Source organism: Trematomus bernacchii, unplaced genomic scaffold (genome assembly GCF_902827165.1).
Source record: "Trematomus bernacchii unplaced genomic scaffold, fTreBer1.1, whole genome shotgun sequence".
Classification (NCBI taxonomy): Eukaryota; Metazoa; Chordata; class Actinopteri; order Perciformes; family Nototheniidae; genus Trematomus; species Trematomus bernacchii.
In genome coordinates, this window is record NW_022987683.1 from 1348629 (window position 1) to 1369667 (window position 21039).

The window sequence follows — 21039 nt, forward strand, 5'->3', positions numbered from 1 at the left end:
AGTGATTTACACCTTTTTCTTAACCATTAGATCCAATAGAATCCGATGGGCAGTTCCAAAATCTACGTAAACATTACCATTGCGGAGGTAATAGAGAAACAAACAAAGCACATCTGAAAGTACAAGCCTTGACTGCAAAACTTTATACCCAGTTTATTGCCATAAATATGATGATGTATTATCAGTAAAAAATTCTACGTGACACAGACACATTGGATTAACCTTGAGCGGCGTTTTTATTCCGTTGAACACAACTTTTGATCACAAATCAAAAAAGGTAAGATGTAATTATTGTAATATTTTTGAAACCGGATGTTGTTTACTTTCTCTTTTCTGGCTGAAAGCTCCGCAAATTCGGGGTCGTACAGTGATGACACTACATGTATGGAATATGTGGAGTCTCAGCTTTAATCGGATATCTTGTTTGTGCAGTTACGATAAGTCATAAGGGCATTTTGAGAGTGAGTGCTGTGCAAAACTCCGTTAGCATTAGTTAGCATTTTTTCGCAAAATGCTAATTCTAAGACTTGGTATTACTCTTGTGTTTCTTTTAGCTAAAAATGGTTCATATCTTCAGTTAGCTGAGATTATTACCGTTAATCTGGTGCTACACATTATTATAAATTTAAGAAGCCCTGAGACATTATCTAAAAAAAAAAAAGTGGGAGGGGTCCAATGGGGGGATCGCCGGGCTTAAGAGGTTAAGATGATAATAAATAATAATTTTTAGTGTGATGCTCAGAGTCATTGTCATTGGTGTCAAAATGTGGCAAATGTGCCTGGAATTCATGTAAATGAGACCACTTTTTAAAGGTCCCATCATATAGTCTTCTGGTTATTACCCGTCCCCTTGTGTGTAATGTAGCTTTTTCTGCATGTAAACGGTCTGCAAGTCACAAACCCTTAAAGTACACCCTGTAGCAGGAGCTCCAACAAGCCGTTTAGGACAGAGAGTGAATACACATACTATACAGAGATGCTGTATGAGAAACCAATGTGAGTTTGGAAAATTGCACAATATAAATCTATTCTAGTATACCTCAACAATGGAATTATGATCAGTAGAAATGGTCATGACATGGGACCTTTAAATGCAGATAACATGCTGTGTACACAAAGTGAAAATGCAATCTCACCAGCAAAAGACGGAATGACTACTGCTGAAATAATGCAGTAGGAGGTGTATTAACCTACTTTTTTTAAAGAGTGCCTGGTATGTGTTAACTCAATAATAGTTGTGCTTCCGGGCTCTGAATGACTGATTTCTGTGACATAGAAACATGTTTAATTATTTATTTTATTTGTATTACCAAGGAACCTTTGCAAACAATCTTTGAGTTTACACTTGATCCTAAATTTGGCAAATCTTTCGAATTAATAGGACGAATGAACACAAGCAAGTGAACTGAAGAATGGGAAAGAGACAAAGGTGAATATATTGCAACAAAAGTTCCACGAGGCTAAAATCGAACGCAACACATTGTGGTTATATTGCAATTTTGTTAGTATTTAGACCAAGGTGCACCATGTTCTTCTGAATGTATAGGCCATGAAGCAATGAAAGGGGTCACGTTTACAAGAAAAGAAAAAAAAAAGGTTTTCATCTAGATCAATGTCCTTCTGGGTCAGTTAAGCAAAAAAGAAACAACCACAACAATGTAGTACAAATAGCCATTGGAAAGGTTAATTTTATATAATTTGAGATTGGCCTAAAAATAAGACACATGACAAATTAGGGTTTTCCATGGGGATAATGTGTGGCAGCTCCGGATTTCGACATTTGGTTAGAGTTTCTAGGGACTCAAACGGCAGCAAAAGAACCGCAAATTGCCTTTATCTAAACTGCTATATATCTTTCATTGGGAAAGCATTTGTTGTTCAATTGCTAAAATTCCCTTCTGACCATAGACAGGTGTTTATCTCTATGAACGCACTTTCACAACCTTTCAAAACCTGCATGCTGTAGTAGACTCCAAATAATATGACCTATTACTGTTAATTTTAGTGATATAAAACCAAGCTTTTTAATTTGTTTTAACTTTCTTGGTGATTGGACTATAGAAAAAGCAAATAATGTCCTTAACCGTGGATCAGACACAAGAACAACACTTAAAATGGGGGTATATGTGTTTTAATAAGTTATCTGGAAAAGCATTCCTTCCACCGCTGTATGCCAACAATTATGTTGAAAAATAACCGTATTTAAGATACGTTCATAACAAACGTAACGTGGGAGAAAATATGTTTCTAGAAGATATGTAGAAAATAAACGTATTTGAGATACGTTCATAACAAACGTAATGTAACGCTCCTATGGGTCGTATTATGGGTCGGAACAATCGGCCTATTTGGTCGTATTAGTTGGAGGACTTGTTGTGAAGAAAACATCTCAAAGCTCTGTAATTTCTCCTGGGGTTCGCCTCTTTACAGATGAAGTTCTCTCTCTTGCCTTGGTGTATTTCTTGAGTGGAGCTTTGACTGTCACCATCATCCTGATAGTTTTACTGGCTATCTCAGTGTACAAGATGAACCAAAGAAACTGCCAACATTCAGGTAACAATATTTATTTGAAGCTGGAAACAAGTATTGAGTGCATATTGCATTAAAATAACATTACTTAATTTAGTCTCAAACAGAGTGCAATGCCACATTTTCAACGTCTTCTACTCTGCATACAGAAGTGAGTATCATCTTTCCATTGAAAGATAAACTATGTTTGCTGTTTCTAGAACTCATGTGCGCTATACAATCGTCAAGTTAACAATATAACTTATACTTGAAAAAAGGGGTGTTGACGATATACAGCAATACTTAAAATAAAAAATATTAAATATGGATCCCTGTGACAGGGGTCTGGTGTCTGTATTATATGACAATATTCAGAGGGTCGCCGCTCCGTCGCTTAATCACTTAATGAGGCAATGGGAGGAAGAGCTGGGAATAACTATATCAGATTCAATTCAATTACATTCAAAACCTTTATTTATCCAGGTGAAATCCCATTGAGATCATTGATCTCTTTTTCAAGGGAGACCTGCAGCAGTACCACATGAAGACATAAAAACATAAACAACAGAACAACAAAAGGACATCATACAGCAAAAATTACAGGGATTACAATTTACATATCTATCCACATGTACAGGTACAGGCATCTGATTGTGTAGCATCCAACCGAGCTTTAAAAACATGTAGTGGTACCAGATTGGTCATTTTCCATTCTTTTTGCAGACTGTTCCAAGTTAGTGGAGCTGCACATCTAAAAGCTTTCTTCCCTAAGACAGTCCTAGCACATTTAATAAAACCACAGCATGCGATCTCAGGCAATAACTACTTTCAATTCGCCGAGAGATCAGGGAGCAGATATAAGATGGTAGTTTATCCAACATGGCTTTGTAAATGAAAATGTACCAGTGACTGAGCCTCCGTACAGTAAGTGATGGCAAAACCGCCTTGGTATACAGTGTACAGTGATGCGTAAGTGTACGCATCTGGCCAGATACTATTTGGCAGGCAGCAATTCAATTTGTCCACTCATCCTCAATGTGCATTAGACATGGGCTGCTACAATTTAAAGTGGACCTATCATGCTATATTTAAATGATATATTGTAGGGCCATACCTATATAAGGTATATTTATACGTTTCTGTTTTCAAAATACCAAACAGATCATGCATTTTAGCCATGCCTCATTTCGCTCTATGTGCTGTTTGCTGTCTACGGGTCTGATTCTGCTGACCACGCCCCCCTGCAGGAGAGGTGAGCCGTGCTCTGATCAGCTGCTGGGCTGTCAGAAGAGGGGGAGAAAAAGAGATCTCCGTCCTCCGTGTTTTATTATATAGAGTCGTTATTCATTTGTTTTAAAGCTCAATAAATAACAAAGAAGACCTTTGACCGGCACTTTTCTAATTTTGTCCGGAAGATTTAAACTTTAACGGACATCTTGACCGGCGAAAGTAACTGAAACTGAAACTCTGCCGCACGCTCCCCTCGTTCCTTGGAAGAGGCGGAGAGGTGGGTGTTTGTCATCTGCTGGTGGACTAACCGGAGAGAATTACAGTGCTTGCCTCGACGGGGAGGGATTGCATTGAGCAATCTCTCCCCGCAAGCGTTTGCAGCGGGAGCAAACGCTTGCCTCGGGGAGGGAGAAAAAAAGCCACAGCGGAGAATAAACAGAAGGGTAACCATGGTAACTATGGGCGGGAAGTCTTCTTCGCTGCTTTTGTGGCAGACTACAGCGCCACTTACAGGCCTGGCATATGTACTACAGCGTCTCCAGTGCTTTCGAGCGGCAATGGCCGGTGTCAGTACCATATGTGTTCGCCCTACCATATGTGTTCGGGGTCCGTCGCTTACCAATGACGTCACCCATTGTGATTGGCTGTACGGAATCGTAGTAATCAGCAGCGAACCGCTTCAACACGTGTATTTCAGTGTATTCACGGCATTCATTTTGTTATTCTACAGTATTATTGTTTTATAGTTATTTGTTAATGTAACCCAATTTGTGTTCTTTGAAATTGAAAAGGATATCGCATTGTGTTTGTTACATTCGTTGCAGTTGTATAGGCTATGTGTTAAGTGTAATTTGGCATGTCCTATTTATGGACATGCTTTTATTTTGAAGGACAGTTAGCGCAGTTGACAGGAAGTTGTTGTTGCTTTGGAAACAACGTGACAGAGATTAACGGAGAAAAGTAATATCTACATATAAAGACGGAGAAAGTAAACGATAACGTTTATGGTTAAGTGTTAGCACCCCCCGAAGAGGCACAAGCTCTTACGTTGATATTGGAGATTTCAATAAATTCAATTTGAAAAAAAAACGGGGAAAAAAAAACAAAAACGAATATCTGAATAACGAAATTGAAACCCGAATAGTACTCCAACGAACGAATATTCGGATATTTTGGTACAGTAGGGCTGTACCCGAATAATATAATAAAGTTATAGTAAATAATAACAAATTCCAGTGTTAGAATTCCATAATTCCATATTCATAAATAAAATGATATGCAAATAACATTTTCTTGGCTGTGGACTTGTACTCTACATAATTATGTTGAGCTCATGGTAATCTAATTCAATAAACAATAACTGCAATGAACAGATAGCATTTTCTGACTCGTAAAATGATTGGATATGGTGTAATTTGGCAAATGATTCTGTGTTGAAAAATGTATATCTTTAAAAACTGCGTTGGTGTATTAGGGCAGGCCATACTAATTTTTCTTGTAAATCGATCGAGAGGGGTGTTCAAATAACGTATTTTGGTGTGTAGAACACAAATCTATTTAGATGCTTTTATTTTGAAGTTGTTGCTATGGAAACAACATGACGGAGAAAAAAGTAATATCTTCTACATATAATAACGGACAAAGTAAAGAATGAAGTGTATGTTTAAATGTTAGCACCCCCCGAAGAGGCTCAAGCTCTTACGTTGAGTCTGGAGTTTCAATACATTCGGAATTTGACCGTGTAAAATGTCCTCTTGGGTTACCGTACAGCCAATGCGTGACGTCATTGGTAAGCGCAGTGGCGACTGGTCATTAGGGGCAGGTGGGGCACAGCCCCACCTAGTGTCAGCAGAAAGTATTACAAATAATGATTACAAAAATGCAAAAAAAAAAATAAAAAAATATATAAAATATATTTTAAGATCATATTTAATCATCTGATTCGTCTGTACATTGCTGTTTTAGTCTGTGTTCTTCTAATTAGTGTGTCTACAGTCACAGTGTGTGCCTATTGAGCTGTTTAGAGCCATGTGGGACAAAACCTGATTATGCCCCTTCCTCTCGCTGTGAAGTCAACGGTGACTGTAAAAACTTCACTGCGCATGCTCAGAGTATTTTGTAATGTAATGTGTGTGGCAAAAAAATAATGACCAGAGGGGCACGGAGTTACCATCCCCACCATACGTCATCTCAAATCATTCAGAGCTGATTGGCTGTAAGTACGTGTGCCGCGAAAAGTGTGGTGCTTGAAGAGGAGACGAGAGAGCTGCAGTGGCGCGTCCTAAAACCAGGAAGTAAGCACAAAAAAGCAATGAGGTTTCTCCAGAGGATTTTAGAAAATAGCTCGAAATAAGATCTGTGGGAAACGTACCTGTTAGATAAATGCACGTTTTGATTAGCCGGATAACATCCACATGTCTACCCTACTTTTATAATTTTTTTATCATAAATCTATGGATTAGATTTATGATAGACTTTTGAAACTACAAGAACATAAGGAGGACTTTTACAAAAAAGTAATAGAAATGTTTGTCCAGAAGGATAGGCAAATGGACTTCATCTTCAAGTCAAGGTAAGACCGCCATTTTATTGAAAATGGGATCTTACTAAGAGAGAACAACTCAATATTTAAATGATAAAATTACATTTTTTGGATATCCTTTTGTTGAACTGTCTGTTTAAAATTAATCGAAGCATCAGACAAAAAAAGCTTTTGAAAATAATATTATATTTTGGTTTAGGTCAAAATATAATATTTATAAACCTGAAGAGTCAGTGCCAGTGCCTCACCAGCCATGAACCTCACTGCACGTCACTGCAGAAGCTTATATATAGACATCTAAGTTTTTTGTGCCCCACCACTTTTGTACATATAAAAACGCCACTGGGTAAGCGTAACGGACCCGGAACACATCTGGTAGGCCGAACACATATGGTACCTACACCGGCCGTGGCCCAACCCCACATTCCCCTGATAGGTGGAGAGTTGGCCCAATAGCCGTAGCACCACCGTCCTGACGTCAGGACAGTGTTCAAATCTGGATCAGTTTTTATCAGATCCGTTGCAGCCCCTTTTTTAGAGATTTGGGTATGGAGAAAAATAGAGAGGGTTGTGTTATATCTCTCACAGGCTCCGCCCTCTACTGGACTCTATGGGTACTACCTTATCCCGTGTGCATTCTCCCACTGAGACTTCTATAGACGTAGCCGGCCCAGGGCGGGCCTACCTGAATGCGCGCGCATCACACCGTATAAAAGGAGGCCTCGCCTCCTGAATATCATCCTTTTTTTCTTCAGCAGCGGAAGTGATTCCACGAGCTTGAGACGTTAGAAAAAGGGGAAAGTGTGAGAGCATGGAGTCAGTAAAACTTGACCTCAGGACCTGCCAGAAATGCCCGAATCTCATCGCAGGGGCTGATCCGCACCCCTTCTGCTTTACGTGTTTGGGGCCTGACCACGCGGTGGATAATATGGGCCCGACGCCGGCATGCCCAGGTTGCCAGATGATCCCGCGGTTCATACGGGAGCATCGTGTGGCACTCCCTGGCGGGGGCTACCCCGCAGGAGTCGGAGGATCGGGAGCTTGACGTCGTGAACGTGGGCGATTCAGGGAGCGAGGGGACGTCGTTCCGGTCCTCTCTTCCATGGGACCAGGCGGGCTCGGTTCCGATGGAGGACGAGGAGGACGCCTCGCTGACCGGAGGTCCAGCTCTCAGGTCTGCGCGGAGGGATTTCCCGGCGGTGATGACTCTGGCGGTGGAGCGTGTAGGCTTACCGCTCCCCTCACCGCTGCCACCGAGGCCTGTAAACCGCCTGAGAGCGGGGGTTTATGGCCCGGTGCATCCGGCGCAGCCGACCTTCGTTTCGCCCCAGCTGCCAGAGGTATGGCGGTGTGTGGAGGCGACATGGCAGCAGCCATTAAAAACGAAGGCCCCAGTAGCTGCCATGGCGGATATCATTAAGGTGGTGGATCGCTTGGACACGACATGTCCAGGTGTGCCCCCCCTCGATGTGAGCCTGGCGGCCAATCTGCTTCCGCGGGCGGCTGGTTGGGCGGAGGGCATACGTCCTCTGCCCCCGCTGCCCCGGGACCGAGATACCTTGGAATATCTGGATAAGATGTTCAAGCTCGGTACGCAGATGGCGGGTGATTTCCCTAGCCACAGTGGCGTCTCGTCACGTGTGGCTAGGACTCACTGCCCTATCTAAAAAGGACCGAGAGGATCTCCTCGGAGCCCCCGTGTCCATGGAGGGGCTCTTTGGGTCGGTCTCCTCGGTCACCAAGCGCTTCAGCCGCCTCGAGGAGGAGAGAGTCCAGCTTAGCCACGTGCTACCACCGGCTCCTCCTCAGGGCCCGCTACGTGCCCCCCCTAGCTTTGCCATGCAGGGGAGGGAGAGTAGTGCGACAGTGAAGTGAAGGGAGAGGCGCCTGCACAGGGCGATGGTGTTGATCTGTATCCATGTCTGAGTGTCCTTTGTTTCCACAATACACTTGCACATGTTGATGACTGTACAAATTCCCCACTCGCCGCCCCAGCTATAGCTCCCGTTAGGGAGGAAGCTAGTGGGAGTGCGCAGATGAGAGTGATAAACCGGAGAACAGAACAGGTCGGGGGCGGCCCCCTGCCAGGCGAGTTGGGCTCTATTTTATCCTTCTTACACTTACTGGTGGACAGAGGGCTGGCGCATTTCACAGTGAAAGTGTATGCAGCAGCCATCTCGTCCTGTCATGAGGGATTTTGGTGGCAGGTCAGCCTTTAATCAACCACTGATGTCGCGGTTTTTACTGGGGGTTAGGAGACTGCGCCCTGTAGTGCACGTCTCCACCCCGCAGTGGGACCTGCCCCTAGTGCTCGAGGCTCTGGCCTCGGGACCATTGAGCCTCTGGAGCTCTCCCCTCTGAAAGCATTGTCGTGGAAAACAGCTTTGCTTCTTGCCTTAACGTCAGCCAAAAGAGTGTCCGAGTTAACTGCTCTGTCGGTGCACCCGAGTTGTTTACTAGTTCGGGGTGGCCGGAGCGGCGCAACACTTAGACCGAACCCCTCCTTTGTGCCTAAAGACCTAAGGAGTGCGTTCAGGTCGAGGGCTATTCAGTTAGGGGGTTTGTCTCCCCCCCCATGGGGGGCCAGGGAGGCTAAACTGCACCTCCTCTGCCCGGTGCGTGCGCTAGCATGTTATGTGGAGCACACGGCTACCCTTAGACGCACCGAACAGCTGTTCGTGTGCTTCGGGGGCGGGGTGATCGGGAAAGCTCTGTCCAAGAAACGCCTGGCAGGTTGGCTCTGCGAGTGCATTGCACATGCCTACCGACAGGCAGGGAGAGCCTGCCCCACGGGGATTCGTGCGCACTCCACACGGGCTGTAGCTGTATCAACAGCCTTATTCAACAGTGTGGAGGATTTAGGCACAGCGCCTTCATAAGGTTTTATCTCTTGGACATGTCTGGCTCTTTCTCCTCGTCTGTGCTTGCTGAGACAAGACAGGATTTGTAGGGGGAGGGGGGGGTTGTGGGTCAGTTGGCATCTGACCCCCTCCCCGGACGTAATGCGCCTTCGCCTTTCCTGGGCCCTCTGAGGGTCCCGGGATAGGCAAGGGGCGCGCTGGCCCGTCACGGGCGGAGGGGCTGCCCCCCTCCTGCCGAGAGGCAGAGGGGGGATAGCCCCCCCACATTTTTAGTCCTCTCACACTCTGCACGGGGTCAGTGCTTGAGTGTGAGGCATGGGCGCTGGCGCTCTCCCTGTTATCCTTAGGGATTCAGGAAGGCAGGTGCGTAGTAAGCCCATACGGGGCCGAGGGGGCTCTCCCCACCCGTCTATGGGCGGGGGGTGGGGGGGGTCCCCCGGCACTGTTTTTTGAGCACACTTTCTGCGAGGTAAGCGCAGCAGGGTGTGCTTTGTCAGCTGCAGCCCAGATTTCTCCTCGGTCACAACCGGGTTAAGGGAGAGTGTGGGGCAGCAGCTGCTGACCAGAAAAGCCGGTCAGGGGCAGTAGGGTGGAATGGTGTTGGACGACAGTGCGTGTATACATCAGGGCTCCACCCACTGTACCCATAGAGTCCAGTAGAGGGCGGAGCCTGTGAGAGATATAACGGGGGGTTACGTATTGTAACCCTAGTTATATAAGCACAGGCGGAGCCCTCTACTCAGGGCACTGTCTGTTCTATTCCGCTTGCTGAAGAGAGGTATAGGATGATAGTCAGGAGGCGAGGCCTCCTTTTATACGGTGTGATGCGCGCGCATTCAGGTAGGCCCGCCCTGGGCCGGCTACGTCTATAGAAGTCTCAGTGGGAGAATGCACGCGGGATAAGGTAGTACCCATAGAGTCCAGTAGAGTGCTCCGCCTGTGCTTATATAACTAGGGTTACAATACGTAACCCCCCGTTTTCTGACACTTGGTGAGTTCCCTGGAACACCGGGGACACATATTCATATATAAAAGACGTACAAAAGTGCATTTTGCATGATAGGTCCCCTTTAAGGTTTTGCATAGGTTACATCTATCTGCAAGTAAACTGGCCAGATTTTACCCAGGTTTAGACCCAACCTGCATCAGGTGCAGTAGGGACCCGGCCAGCCTAAGTCACATGTTTTGGCTCTATCCAAAACTGGCCCCTTTTTGGACTGGTATATTGAAAACCTTTTCGTACATGTGTAACACGGCTGTGGATGCAAACCCATTGACTGCATTATTTGGCGTGGTCACACAGGAGACATGAATAACAACTGATCAGGCTGAGGCTGTGGCATTCTCTACCCTACTTGCTAGCAGGGGCGGACTGGCCATCTGTAGAATCTGGAGAACCACAGAACGGCCGGTCGTCAAGGGCTGTTGACGGCCGGCCGGCCCTTTACATTTTTTTTTTTTAAAGTCATCATTTAAGTTGCGCTTATGGCCGACAGAGGGCGACAGCGGCCGCTAATGCAGTTGTGTGGTTCTTATCTGTCAAATAATCACACACGAAGAAGAAAAAAGACCGGCCACACGAAGGCCCTCGCGCGGAGGGTCCACCACATTAAGTGCTGTTCCAAACCAACGAGTGTGGAGCGGTGGGGAGTGGGTTATCAAGCCCTCAAACAGCGAGTCTGCAGCGGTGCTGACTGGAGACCGGTCTCTACCTGACCGGAGTCACGCTGTGTGTGTCCGTCAGGTTACACGCTGTTTACAAGCAGTTCCAGCAAACATCCACTGATAAACTCGCAGGTGATGCATATAAATGATGCATATAAATGTCGCAAATTGACAGACCTTTTTGGCAGCAGCGCTGCTACAAGCACTATCAGCAGCAGCTTAGAACAAGTGCAAGATGATGAAGAGAATGATGAGGGCGCGAGTTCAGATATACAGCCAGCCTCCTGCGTTCATGATGATGGACAGAGTTGAGCTGGTGGAAGAACCAGCTCAACTGGCACATACAAGTGCAGGGCAAGAGCAAGAGGTGGGTGAGAAGTATCCCTTGAACTCAGTGGCGTTTTCTCCTGGAGGCCAAGGGAAGCCAGGCTTCCCCTGTTTTTTTGGATTGTAGTTATAATTTTAATAAATAAATAAAAACACTTCGTTTAGTTTCGGTAAATATTCTGCCGGCCCATCTCTCCCCCATTCTCATTGAGTATTTTACAAAGAGTGAAACAGCGCCCCTCTAGATGTTATGGTGAAACAGTAGATTGCACTCTTTTGCGAGAGGAGGCTAGCCGAAATTGGCTTCCCTTGGTGAAAAGAAATTGAGGGATTGACCAATCAGATGAGGCTCACATCATGCCTCACAATCCAACCAAATCGCATCAACTTCAGTTCGTACTGTAACTGTCATCACCGCCCTTAAAAAGTAGCAAGCAACTGAAGCAAGTGCAATTATGGAGGGTGGAGATTTGGATTATTTCATAAAAAATAATTTTACTAAACTTCCACTACTACAGCAGCAACTCAAAATGAAATCTGATGACAGGCCAATGCCCAAACTGGAGCTGTGTACAGAGAGGAAAAAAGGAGCGAATCGGACGTAAAACTTTAAATAATAAACAGCGGATTTCTAACATTTGACATTTCATGTGGCCGGACTGGGTCAGTTTCCAGGGCTGAATTTGAGTCCCAGTCCGCCCCTGCTTGCTAGACGTCTGATACTCTTTAGTTGGAAGAAGGCTGCACCGCCGTCTCATAAGCGCTGGGTAGAGGAAGTAAAGTCCCATCTTAAACTTGAGCAGCTAAAGCACACTACCCGGGGCTCTATCGCAAAGCACTATAAGGTCTGGCAACCATTTCTGTCCTACTTTGAGAACGAATTCTTTAACATTAAAATAATTTTTCATCATTTTTACTTTTGGTTATTTAACCATGTAGTTTTTAATTTAATAATTTATGTTTATTTTCTATATACATATTTTGTATCTCTTCTGGATGTCAAATTATATTTTGTTTACTTTCTGTGTGTGCTGTATTTTTTAATGTTGAGTGCTGCTGTTTGTTATATGTGGATAATCAATACAAATATTTGAATAATAATAATAAAATAAAAAATATGTATTTCATTTTTAAAATACACATATGACAATAAAGTAAAAAATGCAATGCCTTTAAATCATTTCGGTGTTTTTCTGTTTCTCACTTAGCTTTCTATTTGCCAAATAAATTGATAAAACACCTATTTAATTCAAAGATGAATTTGACTGAAAGCATAACCTTTTTTTTCTACAATTGTTCTATAAATATCGTCATCATTAATAATTTTGTCCTTGATAATCTTATAGTGAAAATCTCAGGACAAAAGTCAGGACAACCCTTTTCGACAAATGAGCCTGAATATATATATTTTTTTCTCAGTACATGCCTGTGTTTTTCTTTGTCTACCACAATATCAATACATTTTATGTTTCTTTAGCAGTCCGGTCAAGACGCAGAGAACCTTCATTATGCTGCTTTAAGGCAACACAACGGCAACAGATCAAGAAGAGAGGGGGAAAACACCCAGTCCGAATGTGTGTACTCCAGTGTAAGGCAGTAATGCTGCAATTGTTTCTGTACTATGTTTCTGTATACAAATATATTTGTTAAAAGAATCATTCAAATTTCACCAAATTCAATAAATATAAAAGCTTGCCTTGCAATACAACGTTCTCACATACAAAAAATACCACTTGGTAGCCTTTTTCTTTAACCTGTTAAGGCCCTGACACACCAGGCAGTCACCAGAGAACTCGCCGACACCGACACCGAGAGTTCCATCGACGAGTTCTCCTGCGTCTTGGCCATGTGTCGCACTGGAACACACCGCAAAGACTTCAGCCGAGCACGTACGAACTGCGCATGCGTGAGTGGCAATAACTCTCCTTACCAGCAGGCGGCGGTAGTGTGTATTCGTCATTGAAAATAGGCAACAACCGGAAGACAGAGAAGAAGAACAGACTGATATAAACAAACAAATAGCGTGTGCGTTCCATTTTCACTCTCGTCCATCGAAAACATGTTTTAGAATATAAAAATACATGAATGATGAAATGAGCACATAAAGTGCAGACATACTATAAAATCACAGTTAATAGACCTGCATCTGATGATCGCAGTGTTCTGGTGGGTGTGTAGTTTATTGAGTCAGCAATGTAGTAATGTATGTAATGTAATAATGGCCACTTCTTGCTAAATTTACATTTCCATGTGATGCTTTTATCCGAGGCGACTCACAATAGGTACATGAACAGCAGTAGACAGTATCTCATTTACTGCACTGTACTTAAGGACAATGTTGAGGTACTTGAGACTAATCCTGCAACTTTATACTGACAAATAAACCAATGAGATGAAAAACCGGACTTGACCAAACAAATCACGGAGCTCTCAGCAGAGGACAGCCGGGGACGCTCCCGCCGATATCAGAGATGTCCCTGCTATGTGTGGGAGGTAAGAGAGGACATTTAAGGGCTATGTTTGATGTCTTTTAAGTATCACCTGCTGGGGTTTAGCTGCTGTCCTGTGCCTTTTTAAATCGTTTGTTTACGTCTCATTTGCTAGCTGAACAGCTGATCAGAGTGGTTTCTTGGCCCGATAGCTTGTGTCCGTATTTTGGCCGATTCAACATGTTGAAAACACATTTTTGAATAGAAGGGGACTTAAAATGACCCCATGACCAGGGTTAATGGGGAAAAAAATGTGGTACATCATGCGAGGTTCATATTCAATCAGTGGGATAGAAAGTGTTTTACTGAAGGCAACTCTGTAAGCCAGAGATCTGTAGTGCCTCCTTGAGGAGACAAGATGAATCTAAGTTGTTTGCAGGAGTCAACTTGTCGCTCATTAAGGGGGGGAGAATGGCAGTGCTTGCACAGTAGGTCCTCTGGTTTGAAAAAGATAAGCTGTGGGTGCTGTCTGTGGCTGTTTTTTTTACTAATGTGGTCAGCATCTCACTCTGTTGAATCCAAAACCAAGTGACAGATACAACACAGAGTTTGGACCCCCAGGTCTATATGCTGCTATTCACACTTTTAAAGTTTGTTATTGGCACACTTGTGGTACTGACGGGAAAAGATGGGCCATTGACTGCAGGATGGGTCGGATTACTTTGTGTTCTGAGCACCTAAACTGCATAGTTTATTAAGAACATCAAACTTGCATGTGACCTATGCATGTCTGACCGTCTGAGCTGCCAGATAAGATTGTGACATATAAAGTGAGGATATCTTTCATAAAGGCTCTATAAAATGTACATATTTACTTACGCCGTCTGAAATCATGAGGGATGCTGTGTCTGAAATTGCATCTGGTAAAGATATCAGAGAGGTGAAAGATTTGAGCTTCCTTGCATGAACCTTTTATTCCCCCACCCCCTTTACAGTACGTAAATATAGAGTGCCCATGCAGTGATACGGTCATACGCACAATGGAAAGCTTCACCTTAATAGCAGCTGTGCTTCTTTGCAGTCTCAGTAAGTATTGAAATGTAATTAATGTCAACTTAATGGCTAGTTTTATAATTGTACATCCAACACGTAATGTGTTTCCGTATCAATTACGTAACTTTTATTAAGAGGTATTGTAAACCTTCATGTGGTTTTATAACAACTATATATTTTGTTGTGTCTGCTCTGTGTTTCAGGCTGGATCTCTGCCTCGGTTAGTCAGACTGTGGAGGTCCAGCCTGGTGAAGAAGTCACTCTGCTCTGCCCCAACGTATCCATCCATCCAACTCAGTCCGACTGGTTCAGAGTGTTCAACAGAGCCAAGCCAAGCTGTGTCTCCTCTATCTACGGGGCTGGTGGCGAAGCTTCATACTGTGATGGATATCAACATGGAACATTTGAAATGAGTTCCAACTTGACCACTGTCTTTCTTAAAATCAAGCAAGTGGATATATCTGACTCTGGACTGTACTTCTGTGGATTTTACATAGGCACAAGTACAGTCATTTCCAGTGCAATCCAGCTAAACGTTGAAGGTAAGATTGTGATTAACTCCCACCTCTTTAAGAAATAAATTGTTCTTATAGTATTTACATTATATCTCAAATGTATTGGAAAACAGCAATAAGACAAATAAGAAACAAATATGTGTACAAAAAGATTCATGTCCATTTCTTCTTAAAAGGTAACGGTGAATCTGATGATGATGAATATGATTTCGAGACCGGAAGTAAGGTTCTCCTCTTTTATTTGCAATTTCCAAACAGCCAGTAATTACAATTTATTTTAACCATATCGTAAGAAACAGGATTAAATTACAGAGTTTAATTATATTCTTTTCTTATAGAGGAGCCTGATGACATGACATACCTGATGAGTTTAATTCTGGGATGCTTGGCTTTTTTGCTCACTATAGTCGTCATTGTTCTAGCTGTTAAAATAAGGAAACTCCAGAAAGGTAAGGCTGACACAGTTTGTTGAAAAATCATTAATTTAAAGTTGTAAAAGACAAATTCAAATCAATGTATTCATTTAAACCTCACTAATCAGGTTTATCTTTGTCACAAAGCTGCAATTGAAGGACTGCATCATGAAAGAAACAAGGTGTTAGTATCAGTTTTTCTTGATATTCTTTAATGGTTGTACTAAATATGAACATATGTGTTTGTATGAATTTGTGTATGCACATATGTATATATATAAATATATAGAGACCATTGTCCTAACTTGCCTGTATATATTATATGAATGATTATATAAATTATTCAAGATTATAAGTATACATTTATATTGTATGTTAACATATATTAAGATGTAAAAAAAAAAAGGGAGAAGGGGTCGGATTAAATAAGTGTAAACTTCTTCCGACCCCTTTTCGGACATATAATTAGATAAAGCTTTGTTGATTATTGATATCAGACAATGATACTACAGATTATTCAATTATTAATTAAATGTTTCGTTTTGTTATTGCATTCATTTGTATAGTACTGTATCATGTCTGTATCACCTTTTGTTTCATTTGTATTTTCTTTGGTTTTACACGCTCGAAAAAAATAAATAAACTAAACTAAACACCTTTTGACCTTGGGTCAGTACAAATTATGTGCTGACTTTTGAGAACTTACAATACAGTGTGTGACCCTAAATATTGATTCACAGAATGTGTGCTCTGATGACCTGAACCGTACAGAGTGGAGGTTCCTTCCAAAGACAATAAGGAGCAGGAGGTCTGCAATGGAGAACGAAGTGGAGACTCATGTTGTGTATGCTGCCACCAGATAGACTCATAGTCCCTGTAACTGTCTGCAAACTGGGGCTTTATCATATACATTTTATTCACTCTCAGTTTTCTTTTTAAATAAACTTCAAATAATCTAAGTCAGTTTGTCTTGTGTTTTCTTCTGTCTCACAGAAAAAAGTCTGGTTTGCCTCTGATCTTTATCTGTGAGGGAAAAAAAGGGCATTGATGATAACAAAGTCAAAATTACTCATATGGAGAGTGAAACGGTGCTAAAGGGTAGGGAGGAGGGAGCACAGTGTGATCTGAGCACAACTAAAATGAGAGTCATGAGGCCTCTAAAGTCTATGCTTTGCAGCAAAGTAAATAATGAAAATTCTTGGTTTTGAGTACATTATAGCAGGTCCTGTGTTTGTAGAATAGAAAAAGATAGACAATAGATACAAAAATCAACAGCAATCTAGGATGACAAACACACAGGAAGCACTCGGCCATGACCACAAACTTGTTGTTTCACAGGCCAACAGTAATGCTACTGAAACTGCTATCCGTTTTAACCTGTTTGAAGCCATGATACAAAGTATCACAGCAGCAAGTGCAAACATTTAGTCAGGGATTAAGTTGAGGGTTGGACCTAAAGACAAAACAAACAGAAGGCAGGTATAAATACAAAAAAAGCGTACTTAATTAACGTGAAGCTGGTACAAAAACAGCTAAAACTGGGGGAGCAGGCTAAAGTAATACAGAGAACAATGAGGAAAACAGGCATATACACATACATAATCACATCAACAAGCCACAGCTGGAGAGGGCAGGCCAAACACAAGTGCAGCAGGGGGATTATACACAGGTGGATCCAATCAGGGCATGGCAAACAACTACAAAAAGGCGGGGCATCAGGAACCAGACATGGAAATAGGAGGGTAAAATGTAATTTGCTAGAATAATTCAACGTAAAAAATATACAATTTCCTTCCTGCTACTGAGTTTTTAATTCTGTTTCACTTGATAGTAATCTTAAGCGTCTGCAAAGAGGCAGTGTTATACTGTATTTTTCTATATGTGACTAGCTATTCTACCTTTTTAAATCATGTGTCTATATCATATGTTGACATGGTTACTGTCTTTATAAGAAATACAAAGTTGTGGCTTTCTGCCTTGGCATACATGTGTGGGCAACAATAAGTCCTGTGGCTCCTCCCCTTGTATTTTTCCACTGCGGTGGTGAAAACACTGTGTATCAACGTATCAGCTTGAGCGAAAGCCACAGGAAGAGTAGCCTTCAGCTCTCTGCAATAAAACCACATCAAATAAAAGCTGTGCAACATTCACACATGAGATTAACTGCTAAATGTGAAGATATTTGTGTCGTATTACATAGAATTCTGTCAACAGTATTTCCATATTTGTTTTACTTCTTTGCCGACAACACTGACCAATATCTCAATATCTTCACATTCGTTTGAACTCTTTTAACCTTTACACAACTGCACCCTGATGGCAGAAATGCCTTGTTCAGCCGCATGAGGAAGTCAGAAAGATCAGCTTTTGCATTCATTCATTCATTCATTCTCAATTCTCACTCCTCAGCCGCCTCTAACCAGGGCCCTTTCTCATTTCACTAATTCCCCTCCTCGATTCCCCTCCTCGATTCCCCTCCTCGACTCCTATCCTCGAGACTTAGTCCCGCCCACAGGAGATGCGAGCGGAGGAGCCGAGGAGGGGAGCCGAGGAGAGAGGAGGGGAAGCAGCAGGCGGTTAGAGAAATGAGAACTCCTCTCCTCTGAGGGGTCATTTTAAAGAGACGTCCATTAATGATGACAGGAGGCACAGCAGCCCTCTGTCTGATGGACAGATGTGTTCATGACCACTTATATATTTACTTTGATTAATTGACAGTGCGGTATACACACACACACACACACACACACACACACACACACACACACACACACACACACACACACACACACACACACACACACACACACACACACACACACACACACACACACACACACACACACACACACACACACACACACACACACACACACACATATATATATTTATATAAATATATACAATTACAGAATCAAACAGAGCACTCTCATAATAACGTAACACAATCAGAGACTGGATATACCCCCCCCCTCTCTGGTCGCTACAATGAGGAAAATAAATAATTTGGCCCGTAAACTTTTACGGGCCAAAAGTTTTAAGTATTACAATTGTAAGCAGAGGACACCAAACCAACTGAGACCTGTCTGTCCGCTGCATCTACGCACACACTGTACCACACACACCTACACCACACACACGCACCTACAGCTCCTAAAGCATATCATTAGGCTACAGCCGTTGTGTATTTTATTATGTGAAGCACTAAATGGTTTTACAAAAATATCGACTCTTTGTTTGTAGATATCTACTAAACTAAAGTAGACTAAAATTCATTTCCGGGTCACTACCGGAGGACCGAGGAGTCGAGGGCTGCATCTCAGGTCGATTAAATGGAATCCTTGCGTCCCTCACTTGCGTCGTTTCCCTGCGTTTAGTCCCTCCCACCAGGGAAGCATGGAGAGACGCAAGGAAACCACGAGAAGCAGGGAGAAGCAATGGGACGTCCTTTCCTCCGGAGTGTCACGTGAAGCGACGTCCGTTTGTGATGACGCCGCACAGCTGTTCGTCTGACAGCAGCTCTGTCCCCGTTATTTTCACAAACACCCCCGCCTCTGTTAGTACACATTTACTGACACAAACATTTGTATCATCTGTTGTAGACCCAAATACATTAAATAAAATAAGAACTCATTCTCAAAAAAGAAGTTGTGTGAGACTGTCTCGCACCCCGTAGACTAGATAAAAAGCCAGTCATTTCCACTCACCAAGTCACCTAAACTTTCAAAATAGAAAATGGCAAAGAGACGCATCGATATGGGTTTAATCTGCGAGACGCCTGTGACAACTTACCGCCATCCGTCGGGAGTGCCAGTCAAGAAACGGATGCAGTATCTGTGCCAGGTTCAGACCCCTCCGTCTGAGGGTCTTCATGAAAAATGGAGTCTGGAAAATGGAGATGTTTGGGGTTATGTGTTCAGCTATATGGCGAATGAACTACATTTCTACAATCTGAAGAATGGAGAAACTTATGGACCCCGCAGTGTTAAAGCGACGTTGACCTCAACAGATTGGGCTGTGTTAACTCTGGTGTCTTCCAGAGATCTCCACGCAACCGTTGTATCAGAAAAAGCAGTGCATCAAGAAACCATCATGGATGCATTGTGGAGTCGTTCAGGCATCGTACGTGCAATGTCAATGAAACCTGCAGCAAAAAGCAAAGAAACGCAAACTGTGGTCTGGATGTGTGAGACTGTCTCCCCTCACACCCCTCCTACCCCTCCCCTCCCCCTGCCTGTCACCTCCTGATTTTGCTATCAGCCATTAATTCTCACTCACTAAGTCACCTAAAAAATTAGATTTGTTTTTAATATGATTTGGGTTAACTATGGATGTTCTCTTAAGTTGTATGGCTTGTGAACTAATGTTTAATTACTTTATTAACTACAACGAAGTCCTCTGGTGCGAACCAATAACACAGATTCCGCCTGAGCTTCAGGTCGATTTTGTACTTTTCAGCGCAGAGCCGCTCTGGGGTGAAGCCGTCACAGACACACTCCTGACACGTCAGACAGACACACCCCCCTGCAACGCCTCCCTTCAACAGGTCTGGAGCGACCCCCCAAAACAACTTCCGTCTGAGAGTCAGGCATATTTTGAACTTTTCAGCGCAACCATAGAGCCGGTCTGGGGTGAACCCGTCACAGACACATTCATAACGAGTTATCATACCGGTAAATGACTTTTATGGTTATTTTTATAAGATGATCGCTAAATGAATTGTTATTAAATGTAATATTTCAGTGTTTCAAATACTTATCCCCTCTTTTTTTATCTCTCTGTCTTTTTTTCTGTATAGATCTGCCCTACGATTACATTGCTGTTACCGTCAACTTTATGGTTACACCAACTGAATAAGCTGGAGGCCTCTGATGTAAATTGCTATTGATGTATCGAGCGGTATGTTGACTTTATGTCCATAAATGTAAAAAAGCAGTGTGGTTTTCTTCTGCTGCGACAAATGTATTTTTGATTTCCTTTTTTTTTTTTTTTGCTGGGGTGATTTCATAAACGGTCAAACATGGATGATTTAGCAGATAGAGAAACGTCATTTCTTCAATGCTTAAATGATATAAATTACCTAAGCGAAGATGAATACACATATAGTGAAATGTCATTTCCTCAGTGTTCAGACAATATTAATGAGTTAAATGACGAAGAACTAGTTGTAAACGAACCTTCCACCCCCTCAGAAACAAACTCAAGCTATCCAACAACATTAGATAGCGCGTTGGAATGGGTCTTGTGCTTTTAAATCAGCTCGCAGACGAAGTACTTCAACTCAATGAGTCAAATAATGTTAGCGAAGCTTCCGTCAATGTTGAATCACCAGTTTCCTCCGTGCAAAATGATGGATACGTTGATCAAAATGACATCCTGAATGCTTCAGAATCACCAGGCCCCTCGTTACAAAATGGTGGAAATGTTAATGACAACCAGAATGCCTCAACACGTGTTTTGTCTCGACCTGTATTCAATAACACAGAACTGAGTCAG

At 42.8% G+C, this 21039-nt stretch overlaps 1 protein-coding gene across 3 annotated transcripts; it reads left to right on the forward strand.

Annotated features, from left to right (window-relative positions):
- Positions 1 to 251: 251 nt before the first annotated feature.
- Positions 252 to 16464, forward strand: LOC117487733. Of its 3 annotated transcripts, XM_034136391.1 has the most exons (7): positions 252 to 277; positions 2431 to 2553; positions 14819 to 15157; positions 15307 to 15351; positions 15469 to 15579; positions 15691 to 15725; positions 16284 to 16464. In XM_034136391.1, the coding sequence occupies exons 2-7, from the start codon at positions 2526 to 2528 to the stop codon at positions 16404 to 16406; spliced, it is 681 nt and encodes a 226-aa protein (XP_033992282.1). In that variant the 5' UTR covers positions 252 to 277; positions 2431 to 2525; the 3' UTR covers positions 16407 to 16464. The 3 variants fall into 3 exon arrangements, with proteins under 3 accessions (XP_033992282.1, XP_033992283.1, XP_033992281.1); XM_034136392.1 differs by lacking the exons at positions 252 to 277; positions 2431 to 2553 and adding an exon at positions 14506 to 14648 and having other exon boundaries at positions 15672 to 15725; positions 16284 to 16344; XM_034136390.1 differs by lacking the exons at positions 252 to 277; positions 2431 to 2553 and adding an exon at positions 14510 to 14648.
- The last annotated feature ends 4575 nt before the right edge of the window (positions 16465 to 21039 follow it).